Source organism: Macaca nemestrina, chromosome 7 (genome assembly GCF_043159975.1).
Source record: "Macaca nemestrina isolate mMacNem1 chromosome 7, mMacNem.hap1, whole genome shotgun sequence".
Taxonomy (NCBI): domain Eukaryota; kingdom Metazoa; phylum Chordata; class Mammalia; order Primates; family Cercopithecidae; genus Macaca; species Macaca nemestrina.
The window spans coordinates 129,300,106-129,313,067 of NC_092131.1; the positions used below are offsets into that span (position 1 = coordinate 129,300,106).

The 12,962-nt window shown below is 38.4% G+C and overlaps 1 protein-coding gene across 2 annotated transcripts in view; it reads right to left on the reverse strand.

Annotated features, from left to right (window-relative positions):
- Positions 1–12,962, reverse strand: part of LOC105492983 (ariadne RBR E3 ubiquitin protein ligase 1) — a 148,480-nt gene that overhangs the window by 117,499 nt on the left and 18,019 nt on the right. The window contains exon 2 of one of the 2 annotated variants that reach the window (XM_071101105.1): positions 7,527–7,594. The exons of the other annotated variant lie outside the window; for it this stretch is intronic. Within the exon in view, the coding sequence (XP_070957206.1) occupies positions 7,527–7,594 (68 nt within the window). The remainder of the gene's footprint in view (positions 1–7,526; positions 7,595–12,962) is intronic. 2 annotated transcript variants of the gene reach the window in all.

The window sequence follows — 12,962 nt, forward strand, 5'->3', positions numbered from 1 at the left end:
CACAGAAATATGTCTCCAGGAGAGACTACCAGAATACTACAGAACTGAAATCATAAGAAGCCATCAATGGAACCATTAAATCCAAGAACATATGGCAGATAACTGTGATCCAAAGACTGGAGAGCTTGAATCAGGAAGTTGCCACTGTCACAACTGCCTCTAAATACCCAGGAAGCTAGCGGATGTACACAATAAAATAGTCTAGCTGCTGCCTTAACCACAAAAGCCTCTGCTGCCTTAACCACAAAAGCCTCTGAAAACTCAAGATGCTGGAGAATAAATAATGCTATGCTGCATTTCTGCTACTGTTGGCAAAATCTCACTTCTTCATGACCCAGAAAAACGAAAAATAAACTCCCTTCAAATCTCCCACATATACATTCTAATTGTCATCAACTATTTTATATCTAGAACCCTAAATGCAAAATAGTCTGAGAAATAGTTTTTGGCCTTCTAGACTACCTAGGACAGAGAAGAACTTAGTGGGGATGAGGGAGACAATCCACACAATCTCTAGATGGCTTAAAAGTATGTGCATTTTAAAAGAATTTACAACTGAATACTAATCATCAAACTTCCCAGTTTTGAGTATTTACTTCTAAGCTACCTCAGGAGAAGGAAGGTAAAAGAGAAAGTAAAAACGTTGAGGATAATATTCTTGAGAGAACTCCCCTTTAAAGATGCTTCCCAGATTACTTCAGCAGGAATGTCATACCTTCACCACTCTTTTTTTTGAGACAGGGTCTGGCTCTGTTGCTCAGGCTGGAGTACAGTGGCGAGATCTTGGCTCACCGCAACTTCTGCCTCCCTGGCTCAAGCAATCCTCTCACCTCAGCCTCCCAAGTAGCTGGGACTACAGGCACATGCCGCAATGCCAGGCTAATTTTTTTTAATTTTTTGTAGAGACAGGGTTTCACCATGTTGCCCTGGCTGGTCTGAAACTCTTGGGCTGAAGCAATCGGCCTGCCTCAGCCTCCCAAAGTGCTAGGATTACAGTCATGAGTGAGTGCCCAACCACTCATTACTCTTGGAAATTAAAGCAAAATTTAACAATGACAAGTTTCAATTAACTATTGGCAATCCTATAAATACATGACAATTTGAAATTTTGCTGAGATAGGCATTTGATTTAAATATGTAATCCTGATGCATCCAAACTTGTTAATAAATGTGCCTAGCCAATGACACATCTGGGCTTTGCTGTTCTTTGCACATTTATTTTATGAGGAAAATTACTTCCTTCTATGTCATCCCAAATATATCATAAAGATTTCACCTCTAGAAAACATCAAGAGTTTAATCAGTGTTTAATACAATGTCTCTATAAATAGAAGAAAGGATGTTACCACTATGTATAATCATTTGATGTTTTCCAAAAAAATTCAACCACAAACCAAAGAGGGGAGAGATAATGGAAGGATATATTTATATAAACAACAGAAACAACAGGTAAGGTATCATTCAATATTATATCAAAAAAGCAAACTCAAGACTTAAAATAGCAGTCTATGACTTTGTATCAAGAGACAAGTCGCTTCTAATATGTAACACCCTAGTTTTCAAACTTTTATCATTACCTGAAACCCCACTCAGGCAAGATTTTCTTGGGTTGCAGTCTCTTAACTGGCTATTCCTTATAGGGGCAAAAAAGCACTATTGATAAAAAGGGTACAAACTAAAGGTAGGGCCAAGAACCAGGTAACTTAAATTCCAAACTGCCCGGGCACAATGGGGCTAATGTAAACCATAAACATAGACCACCTCATGCTACTTTATTATTTTTGTGGTGACTCAGAATTGTGAGATGACTGAAGGTGTTTTGTAACCTTTCAGTTATTTGTTCACATTCTCACTACTGGGTTCCAACTGTTAAGCCCTAAGTATCAGCATTCCACATATCTATTGTGGCACATACTAAAATGTTCCACCAAACACACAAGCAAAACATTTGTGTGACTTCAATGTAACTCCACTTCTTTAACACAACCACTAGGTGGTCAACAAACCATCTAGAGACAGCATATAAAAATTTGATTTTTAACAGCATTTGAACCAGTACTTTCTCAAACCGTGCCACTCAAAACACTTATTGATAAGTGGTGGGATTCTGATTAGCAATTCACTGCTTCTTACTCATCCATACTACACATATGTATATACAGTAAATAAAATTTTGTTCAATAACATTATTTGAAAACCATACTTCTATTTTAAAAGAGTGGGGATTTAAATAAATTTGTCTCTTAAGAAGTGTTTTCTAACAAAAATTCTATTTTTGAAAAAAGCCATTGTAGGCTTCTTCAAAGCTAATGAAGGTCTTAAATCCAAATGATCTTGAATTAGACAAAAATATACCCCTGTATGTAAGTTTTAAAACCAAGCAATTACAGGCCATGTAAATCTCCAGTACATTCTCTGTCAATTATTCTCAGAATACACAGCTCAATAATTACGAACCGTGACAAAGGAATACATAGTGTGCACCTCCTCCCATGAAGGCTGATAGTGAATATTTGGTCTAAGAACACGTCTACATAAACTTCCTGACGATATTTTAAAGAATGAAGGTATCATTAAATATAGACCTTAGAGATTACATTAAATCACTTTTAAATTATTTTATTTAATATACATACATAGTTTTGAAAGTTAATGGGGCCGGGCGCGGTGGCTCAAGCCTGTAATCCCAGCACTTTGGGAGGCCGAGACGGGCGGATCACGAGGTCAGGAGTTCGAGACCATCCTGGCTAACACGGTGAAACCCCGTCTCTACTAAAAAATACAAAAAACTAGCCGGGCGAGGTGGCGGGCGCCTGTAGCCCCGGCTACACGGGAGGCTGAGGCAGGAGAATGGCGTAAAAACCTGGGAGGCAGAGCTTGCAGTGAGCTGAGATCCGGCCACTGCACTCCAGCCTGGGCGACACAGCGAGACTCCGTCTCAAAAAAAAAAAAAAAAAAAAAAAAAGAAAGAAAGTTAATGGGTACTGCAAGATTCAATGGCCTTCTTTGCCATACCTCAGTCACTACTCAGTCACGTATCTCAGTCATTCACCCAATCCTCTGACGTAAGCATTTTAAACTCTTTTAGCTCTGTCTTCTAGTATTTATTTATCCTAAATAATAAGCTTATGTTCAAGAAGTTATTTTTCTATTTTAGATATCTGTAACCTTCCCGATGTGAAAGATGAGGATTTAGCACTGCTACATGCACCCCTCAATCTTTCTTCCATAACTTATCATTATTTTAAGTTATAGCCATTGTTTTTAACATTCAACTAATAGGAATTCCAAAAAAAGAGGAGAGGGAAGGAAATTAGCAAAGCAGTAATAAAAGTTAATTCCCCAAAGCTTTATAAGGACACAAGTCTTCCAGCTGAAAGGGTCCACTAAAGATCCATCGCAATGGATCAGAAGATTCACACTTACACATCTCTTCAGAATGCCACAGAAAAGGCTGAAATCTTTTTTTTTTTTTTTTTTTTTTTTTTTTTTGAGACAGAGTCTCGTTCTGTCACCCAGGCTGGAGTGCAGTGGCCGGATCTCAGTTCACTGCAAGCTCCACCTCCCAGGTTTACACCATTCTCCTGCCTCAGCCTCCTGAGTAGCTGGGACTACAGGCGCCCGCCACCTCGCCCGGCTAGTTTTTTGTATTTTTTAGTAGAGACGGGGTTTCACTGTGTTAGCCAGGATGTTCTCGATCTCCCCACCTCGTGATCCGCCCGTCTCGGCCTCCCAAAGTGCTGGGATTACAGGCTTGAGCCACTACGCCTGGCCAAGGCTGAAATCTTTAAAAGAAAAAAGTCATAAAGTGGCTCACACCTGTAATCCTAGCACTTTGGGAGGCTGAGGCGGGCGGATCACGAGGCCAACAGATCGAGATCATTCTGGCCAACACAGTGAAACCCCATGTCTATTAAAAATACAAAATAAGCTGGGCATGGCAGTGCACACCTGTAGTCCCAGCTACTCGGGTGGCTGAGGCAGGAGAATCGCTTGAACACGGGAGGCGGAGGTTGCAGTGAGCCGAGATTGCACCATTGCACTCCAGCCTGGCAACAAAGTGAGACTCTATCTCAAAAAAAAAAAAGAGGGCCGGGCGCGGTGGCTCAAGCCTGTAATCCCAGAACTTTGAGAGGCCGAGACGGGCGGATCACGAGGTCAGGAGATCGAGACCATCCTGGCTAACACGGTGAAACCCCATCTCTACTAAAAAATACAAAAAACTAGCCGGGCGAGGTGGCGGGCGCCTGTAGTCCCAGCTACTCGGGAGGCTGAGGCAGGAGAATGGCGTAAACCTGGGAGGCGGAGCTTGCAGTGAGCCGAGATCCCGCCACTGAACTCCAGCCTGGGCGACAGAGTGAGACTCTGTCTCAAAAAAAAAAAAAAGAGAAATGACAACCAAACTACTATAAGTCTTATCACCAACAGTGAATGCAGAAGGCAATGTCTTGCATAAACATTCCAATCTAGAGTTTCCAACCTAGCCAATCTAGCAATCAAGTTTGAAGGAAAATTAAGCACATTATCAGAGCCACAGTAAGTAACAGCCTAAGAAAGTGTTATGTATCTAAGAATCAGAGGCTCCAACACAGGAGAAGAGTGATGCAAAGTCCATGGTTGAGAGCTATATGTAACAGGCTTAGAGGGAAAGCCATCCTGATCACAAGAGCAGAATGAAGGGCTCCAAGGAGTATAAATAAACCCTAACCATCTTGCCACCAGAGTACTGTTCTTTGGAAGGTTCACAGCATTTGAAATTAGACCTGTTAAAAACAAAAAGTAACAGTAATCTTAACAAACTACTTGGAAGGTCATTGATATTTATAAGCCATAAAAACAAGCATTCAATAGTGTCACTTCAAAAATCAAGCTATAAGCAAATTAATAAGATTTGGCTATAATCACAAGACAAAAGTATTTTGATAACATAACTATAGCGGGCATAAAGTGGGGTTCTCCAGGATGGAGGAAAAAAAGGAAAGAATGTCAAAAGGAAGAGACATATTAAAGCTATAAATGTTATCAATATAAGACATAACATTGATATTTGCTACCACATGCATGTACTGTTTTTTTTTTCTTTCAAATAACAGACTGGAGAAAGAGCTACGATAATTATATACATTCCATTACTAGCTGGGCACAGTGGCTCACACCAACACTTTGGGAGGCCAAGGCAGGTGGATCACTTGGGATCAGAAGTTCGAGGCCAGCCTGACCAATATGGTGAAACCCCATCTCTACTAAAAATACAAAAATTAGCCAGGTATGGTGGCATGCGCCTCCCAGCTACTCAGGAGGCTGAGGCGGGAGAATGGCTTGAACCTGGGAGGCAGAGGTCACAGTGAGCCGAGATCACACCACTGCACTCTAGCCTGGGTGACAGAGCGAGACTTCGTCTCAAAAAACAAACAAAAAAAAATTATGAAAAGGTGCAAAGGATATAAAAAGGCAATTCAGAAAAATGTAAATTAAAACAACTAATATTTTCTTTACCTGATTAATAAAAATTTAAATTCTTTGTTTTTTTTTTTTGAGACGGAGTCTCACTCTTGTTGCCCAGGTTGGAGGTTGGCTCCCGGCAACCTCCGCCTCCTGGGTTCAAGCCATTCTCCTGCCTCAGCCTCCCAGGTAGCTGGGATTTACAGGCTTGTGCCACCACACCTGGCTAATTTTGTATTTTTAGTAGAGACAGGGTTTCGTCATATTGGTCAGGCTGGTATCGAACTCCTGACCTCGGATGATCCACCGCCTCAGCCTCCCAAAGTGCGGGGATTACAAGCGTGAGCCACCATGCCAGACCAAGATTCTTAATTGTTGTCAGCAAGGGTATACAGAAAATGGTAGTTCACACACATGTAAACATAAACTTATAACTTTTGAAAACATTCAGCCTTCTTTACAAAAACTCTCTAAGGGAAGGGAAGACACAAATATGAAGTGAATTAGATGTCCAACAATAGGAAAACTGATAAACTGAAATGGTTATCTTAGAAAATACCATACAATTTTTAAATCTATAGATTTAAAATTTCCTACTGCTGAAGGAAAAAATAGCAACTTGCAGAATAAGGTGGAATTGGAGTAGAAGTGAAAAAGCACAAATGTGCCTCATTTTTATTTTAAAACAAAACATTTTGGTTGCAGATTAAAGTCTACTGACATAAGAAAGCACCATTTTAAAAAGTCAAATCTTTAGAGCAGTGATTTAGATCTAGTCAAGAAGTTCACATCTTCACCTCCTTAAGACTCCCCTTTTGTGATCTATTTAGTGGAGCATTAAATACCTAAATACATTTGGGAGAAGGTGCTAAATACCTTCAGTAGACTCAAAAACAGATAACTGAAAGTTTCCAAGACCAGCTGAAAAAAAATCTTAAAAAATTCAAAACATTTTAACACTATTGATTTGAAACATTCCTATCATGGTATATTATGAAGCTTCACTTCCACATTCAAGAAACTAGATCTCCTCAATATAGTATATGGAATTTATAAAAGTATTAACTAACATCAGCATTTGAGTCAGAATTTAGGCTGTGGTAAGATCCTAGGTTTTACAGCTAAGATTGCTGATTTGAAAACCCAGCAATCTTCACTGGAAGAACAAATACACATTTTTATCTGACTTCATTTGGGAAGCCTTGAGAAGCACTCTACTAACCCATTCAGGAAAACACAGCCTCTTCAGAAGCACAACAGCATAGAAAATGATGCAAATATGTGCATCATTCCACTATACCTATAGCACTCGCTTTTCAGCCAATACTAGAATGACACATGCAACCTAACACTCAACCTTATAGGCCTTCCATTTCATCTTCAAGTGTTTGCAATGTATGATTAAGTCTTAAAACTTGCCTGTAACTGATGTTTTAGGATTCAGTGTAAAAATGCTACTGCCCTTCCATCCTAACCCTGTTATTTTTTTTTTAAGCCAGAAATTGCTATTATAACTGCTATCATTTAGCAAGTAAATTGATACAAATACTTAAGTAAATGGTACAAATATTTAAATAGAATTTCTTAATCATCCTCATGGAAGTAAGCAAAATAACCGGAAGATTTAGATTATTTTCATCAAAATATTACAGAATCAGGAATATAAACATTAACACATTAATATACACACATAGCTCAATCTATCTTCTCTGTTTCTCCTCCCAGTTTGCAAAATAGGATCCTTTATCATAGTTTCTGAAAATCAGCCAGCTCCATGAATCAAATTAATACCATTTATTTCCTCCATTTAATTATCTCTTCTATTATTCCGCATCTTAAAGACAGCGGCAAATGCCATTTACTTTGTTGCCTAAGTGCCAAGTAGGCTTCTGGTTTAAAACATAGTAATAAAATTGTGCCCTTTACAAGTACGTCACATTTGTCATGTCAGAACAAGCTTTCCCATAAAGATTTATAGGATAAATGATGTGCCCTTAAATAATGAGGTACTGGTTGCCAATGTCTGTGTGTTTGTGTGTTTAATGGTCCTTTAATGACTTGTCTTTGGAATGATTCTGTCCTACCTTTGCTGCTGCAGCCCGCCTGTCCTTTGCATCACTGAATTCATACTTCTGGAAGTACCCAATATGCACTGTAACAGACAGATGGACAGATCAATGGGCCACAGCGGCAAAGGCCAAAGAGACACACTTGATAAAAATTAAAATCAAGGTATATAAAGGGGTGGGGAAAACCAGAAGAAAACACGTCTATCTATATTCTATAGTAAAATACCTGAACTTGGTATTTGCAACCATCTCATGCACATATCCAAATAAGTTATTCTTGATTATCACAACAGGCAAAATAAATCAGTATTTTTAATACCAGTGACAGTTACAGATACAGCAGACACTTCTGTAACCAGGCCACACAGTTTCTTCAAATAGAGATTGCTCTTTGGTATATAAACTATCACATCCATAGAAGGCTTTCTGCACCAAAATTAAAATGGTAATTATTGCAAACAGGAAGTTTCTACTGTGACACTAAGGTCCGTGTGCTTTTATGTTTGTATTTCAGCATTTTGCCATTCTATACTCCTGCCTTTATAAAAACAGTTGCTAGCACCACATCTAGGTAAGACAATTTTGGGGGCTTAAAACAATATGTAACAGTATTATTTAGGTCAATTACCAAGCTATAACAGTAAGACATTTATATACAAAACTGCACCGTGGCTCAAGCTTGTAATCCCAACACTTTGGTAGGCTGAGGTGGGAGGACTGCTTGAAGCCAGGAGTTTGAGACCAGCCTAGGCAACAGACCCCATCTCTAAAAAAAATTTTTTTTAAATTAGGTGGGGTGGTGTGTGCCTGTAGTCCCAGCTGCTCAGGAGGCTGAGGCAGAAGGACTGCTCGAGCCCAGGAGTTGAAGGCTGCAGTGAGCTGTGATCACACCACTGCACTCCAGCCTGGGTGACAGAAAAACAGTGTCTCTTTAGGAAAAAAATTGTAGGATATATTTTTGTATAATATACATATTTGTATATCATAGTTTATATATCATATATAGTTACATCTCAAGAAGCTTCTAAAAGCTATTTTTAAAAAACAAACCTTAAAACAATGTTTCAAAATTCTAGCTCAAGCCAGTATAAATACTGTGCTTTGACACAGAATTTTTTAACAGACATTAACCCAAATACCCTGTCTGATCTGCCTTCACCAAGAGCTTACAATCATGAAAGAGCAATTTTAATTTAATCAAATGTTTTATTTTGCATGCATCTAAAATAAACTAGATCCATGCTACACATTTAAGGAAGTTTCAGGAAACTTTTGTTTATAGGAGATCTAACCATTTGTATATTCTTTTGTGTATAGGAGATCTAACCATCTGTATATTCTTTACTATTTTAACCCATCAAGAACATGGGCAAATAAAGAGACATAATAACCAAATGCAATCCATGATCTTTGACCTAAAGAAGAAAAACTATAAAAGACATATTGGACAAATGGGGAAAATTGAATTAGATTTTTTTTCTGTGACAACTTGAGATATACCATGAAATTCACTCTCAAAAGCAGTTCAGTGGTTTTGATTATATTCACAGAGTTGTGACATAGTTGTGTCAACCATTAATTTTAGAACATTTCATCACCCCAAGAAGAAACCCTATACTCATTAGCAGTCACTCCCCATTTCTCCCACTCAGCCTCTGACAACCACTGATCTACTTTCTATCTCTACAGATTTGCCAATTCAGGACATTTTGTATAAATGATATCACACAGTATGAGAACTATCGTGACTGGTTAATTTTGCCACTTAGGCCTACAAGCTGAGAGCCTGTCATGAACACTGCCTAGGTCTGTTTTACTGAGTAAATGGAGAGCAACTATTAACTATTCACCAAGTTAGTTAAATGAAAGTTGCTTAAAGCTTTAACTATACAATCACAATACTCACAGATGATGAAACAGAATGTATTAAAATCATATTACACACGAAGTCACAGAGCTGGTAAAAGGCAAAGCTGGAACTGAATGTGGTTCTAAATGATACCAAAGACTTAATCACGAAGTTTTTTTTTTTCTCCTAATAATTCATCATTTCTCACTTGTATCTTGAATGCCTTCCCTCCTCCATTCCAGCCTTGCTAACCCATTTCTTTCACAAGTTATTCTAATGGATTACTCACTACTACTCTCCCAGTTTCCTAATCTCACCCTGTTCTCATTTATTTCCTATAGTACCAACAGAGCAGCCTTTTAAACTCTAATCCCTTATTAATTTAAAAGTTTAAAGTTGTTTCATATAGTCCTAGTGAATTAAGTCCATCGCAATAGCACTCACTATGCTAAAGGCTTTCATAAACTGATCACACTGCCTGTCTAGCATCACCTCCTACCACTCTACTTCCCAGTAATTTCAGCAATATTCAATTCCTTATTGTTCATTCAACATACCAGAACTTCTTCCATTCCTCTTCCTCCTTTGTCTGGAATGCCACCTCTAACCCCATCTGCCTAGTAAGCTACTATTCGTTTTTCAAGATTCAGCTTCCTTCCATTCCTACCAGCAAGTCGGTCCTCCCAGAGAACACCATTAAATACTCCTTCTTGACCTTATGCTTCTACTGTGAAACATATCATCACATTGTACTTTATTTATAGATTATTTCTTAAAGAGTTGTCCATTATCTGTATTCCCCCAGCAGTGTGGCAGCTAAAGAAATCTCAACTGACAAAAATAAATCAAGTACTCAATTTACAAATGGTTCCCAATTCAACTGAAGCATTATTTTTAGGGACCCACTAACCTCAGAAATTTATAAAGTAACTATAATATATTTAGGATCTTATAAGAAATATAAAAATCAGGTTGGGGAAGGGTTCTGCATTTACGAGAAAAGCATTAAGACATCAACAATACTGTGAGGGAAGGAACCAGGTAGTTGAGGTATAAAGGCAGATGTATGGGTTTTTTAAATCTTTTGTGCTTTTTGAATTTGAGCCAAGAAAATACATGTATGCATAGTCAAACAATAAAAAAAATTTGAAATCCTTTTAAAAAGTTTATAAACAGTCACTCTTAGCACACTAAGACTGTTTTTACTTTAAAAAAAAAAAAATCTGAGGTTAAGGAGAAGAGCTCAGTATACAACTTATTTCTATATTTTGTTTTGTACATAGAATGAAGAAAAACCTGATTCACAAAGGTAAGTTTGCAACGTAATTTCAATATTCTTTGCTTAAAATGATCTAGAATCTTTAAAAGGGTACTACAAAACATTTTATTCAGAGTTAACTAGTTAACTGTCTAGAAAGTGCTTTTATTTTTATAAATTCTGAGTTGGAGGAAATACACAGAACTCAAAACTATTAATAAAATAGTAACATCAAGATGAATTACTTGGCCGGGTGCGGTGGCTCACGCCTGTAATCCCAGCACTTTGGGAGGCCGAGACGGGCGGATCACAAGGTCAGGAGATCAAGATTATCCTGGCTAACATGGTGAAACCCCCTCTCGACTAGAAAAAATACAAAACATTAGCCGAGCGCGGTGGTTGACGCCTGTAGTCCCAGCTACTCGGGAGGCTGAGGCAGGAGAATGGCATAAACCCGGGAGGCGGAGCGTGTAGTGAGTCGAGATTGCGCCACTGCACTCCAGCCTGGGTGACAGAGCGAGACTCTGTCTAAAAAAAAAAAAAAGATGAATTACTTATTAATTTGTTACTGCAAAACCCACCAACCCTTCAGTATCTACAATGAGGGTATGAACAGATCGGCCTGGTATTTATTTAATTGAACAGGGTGTACATGTGCTGCTGTAGTGTTCTACCTTATGTAACTTTGCCTCAACAGACATGCACAGGCCTCACTCCAAAATACCAGTGAAGACAATCAACAATCCCTAAGAAGTAAACCCAGAATAAGCAGCAGCTTTATTCGGGGTTCTGACCCCCCCAGAAAAAATGTTAGTCTGGATTAGGTTACTGCATTGCTAGTCTCCAATATGTTCAATAAATCTTTAAAATTATAGAACGGCTATCATGAGAAGGATTAGAACCAGATAGGTTCAGGTAAAAAGCTACAGGAAGACAAAATCAGAGTATGAAAGAACTCTAAATCAGAGCTGTTCAAATATTAAGTGTGCTCACTTCTGGAAGTGGCTGTGAAGGTTTAGCCAGAGTAGACACTTAAGAATAGTCTATAGGATAACTTACCAGGGAGGTAGTACTTGATATGTGGTTGGTTAGGATAACTGTTAGAATCCTTCCAATCTTGTTAATTTGACTCTATGTGAATCAAAAACTGTGTTTACTGTGGTATGAATCAAAGATTAGGCAAGCTTACTGTTTCCTTAAATCTTCAAATACCGCTTAATATTATACTTTCATTCCTAAGGGTGACTAGAAAACTTCTGTATATTTAAAAGTCCTATTTTCACCACTTTGGCTTTATAGCTGGGTATAATGGAACATTATAATCAAGCTTCATACATTATCATATATCCTAAGGACCCAGCTATTATATTAATGCAATACAATTAGAGATTATTATTAAAACCAGACATTTTTAGAGCCAATGAAATGTAATTATTACATTTAAAAATTCTGTAACAAAACAGTGACTAAAATTTTGTACATATGTTCTTTTCAAAGGAACATTTCCAAATTAAATGACTAGTAATTTGAGCCTCACTCCCTAAGTTTTCCCCTTCATAAGAGGTGGTGAAGAGTAGGTTAAAAAGTAAACATATTTTCCCACATTTGAAGTTAAATGGCATTAGTAATAAGCTCACCTGAGAACTTTACTAAAGAACTATTTTCTTATTACTGAGCAAAATAAACCGGCTGTTCTCCCTTTAAAACAAGCATTTGTTATCTAGTGCACCTCCATAACAGTTTCACAGTGCTATTCTTCCAGAATCTCTTGGTACTTCTTTCAGAAGAATGCTGGGTTTTGTGGACCACTAGTCTAAGTTTGTAACTTCATACATAAATCATGAACAAATTTTATGTAATATATATGTATTCTATTACTTTGGTCGAGTAGAATTATTTTTTATTAAACTGTGTGTTTTTAAATGCTAGAGTAGAAAACAGTAAATGTTTTAACAGCAATTTTGACTTGATATTTTCTTGAGGATGGTATATATGTAAGCTGTACAGTCTTTTTTTTGGAGACGGAGTCTCACTCTGTCACCCAGGCTGGAGTGCAGTGGCCGGATCTCAGCTCACTGCAAGCTCCGCCTCCCGGGTTTACACCATTCTCCTGCCTCAGCCTCCCGAGTAGCTGGGACTACAGGTGCCCGCCACCTCGCCCGGCTAGTTTTTTTGTATTTTTTAGTAGAGACGGGGTTTCACTGTGTTAGCCAGGATAGTCTCGATCTCCTGACCTCGTGATCCGCCCGTCTCGGCCTCCCAAAGTTCTGGGATTACAGGCTTGAGCCACCGCGCCCGGCCAGCTGTAAAGTCTTAAATGGGGTATGTAGTAGACTTCTGACTC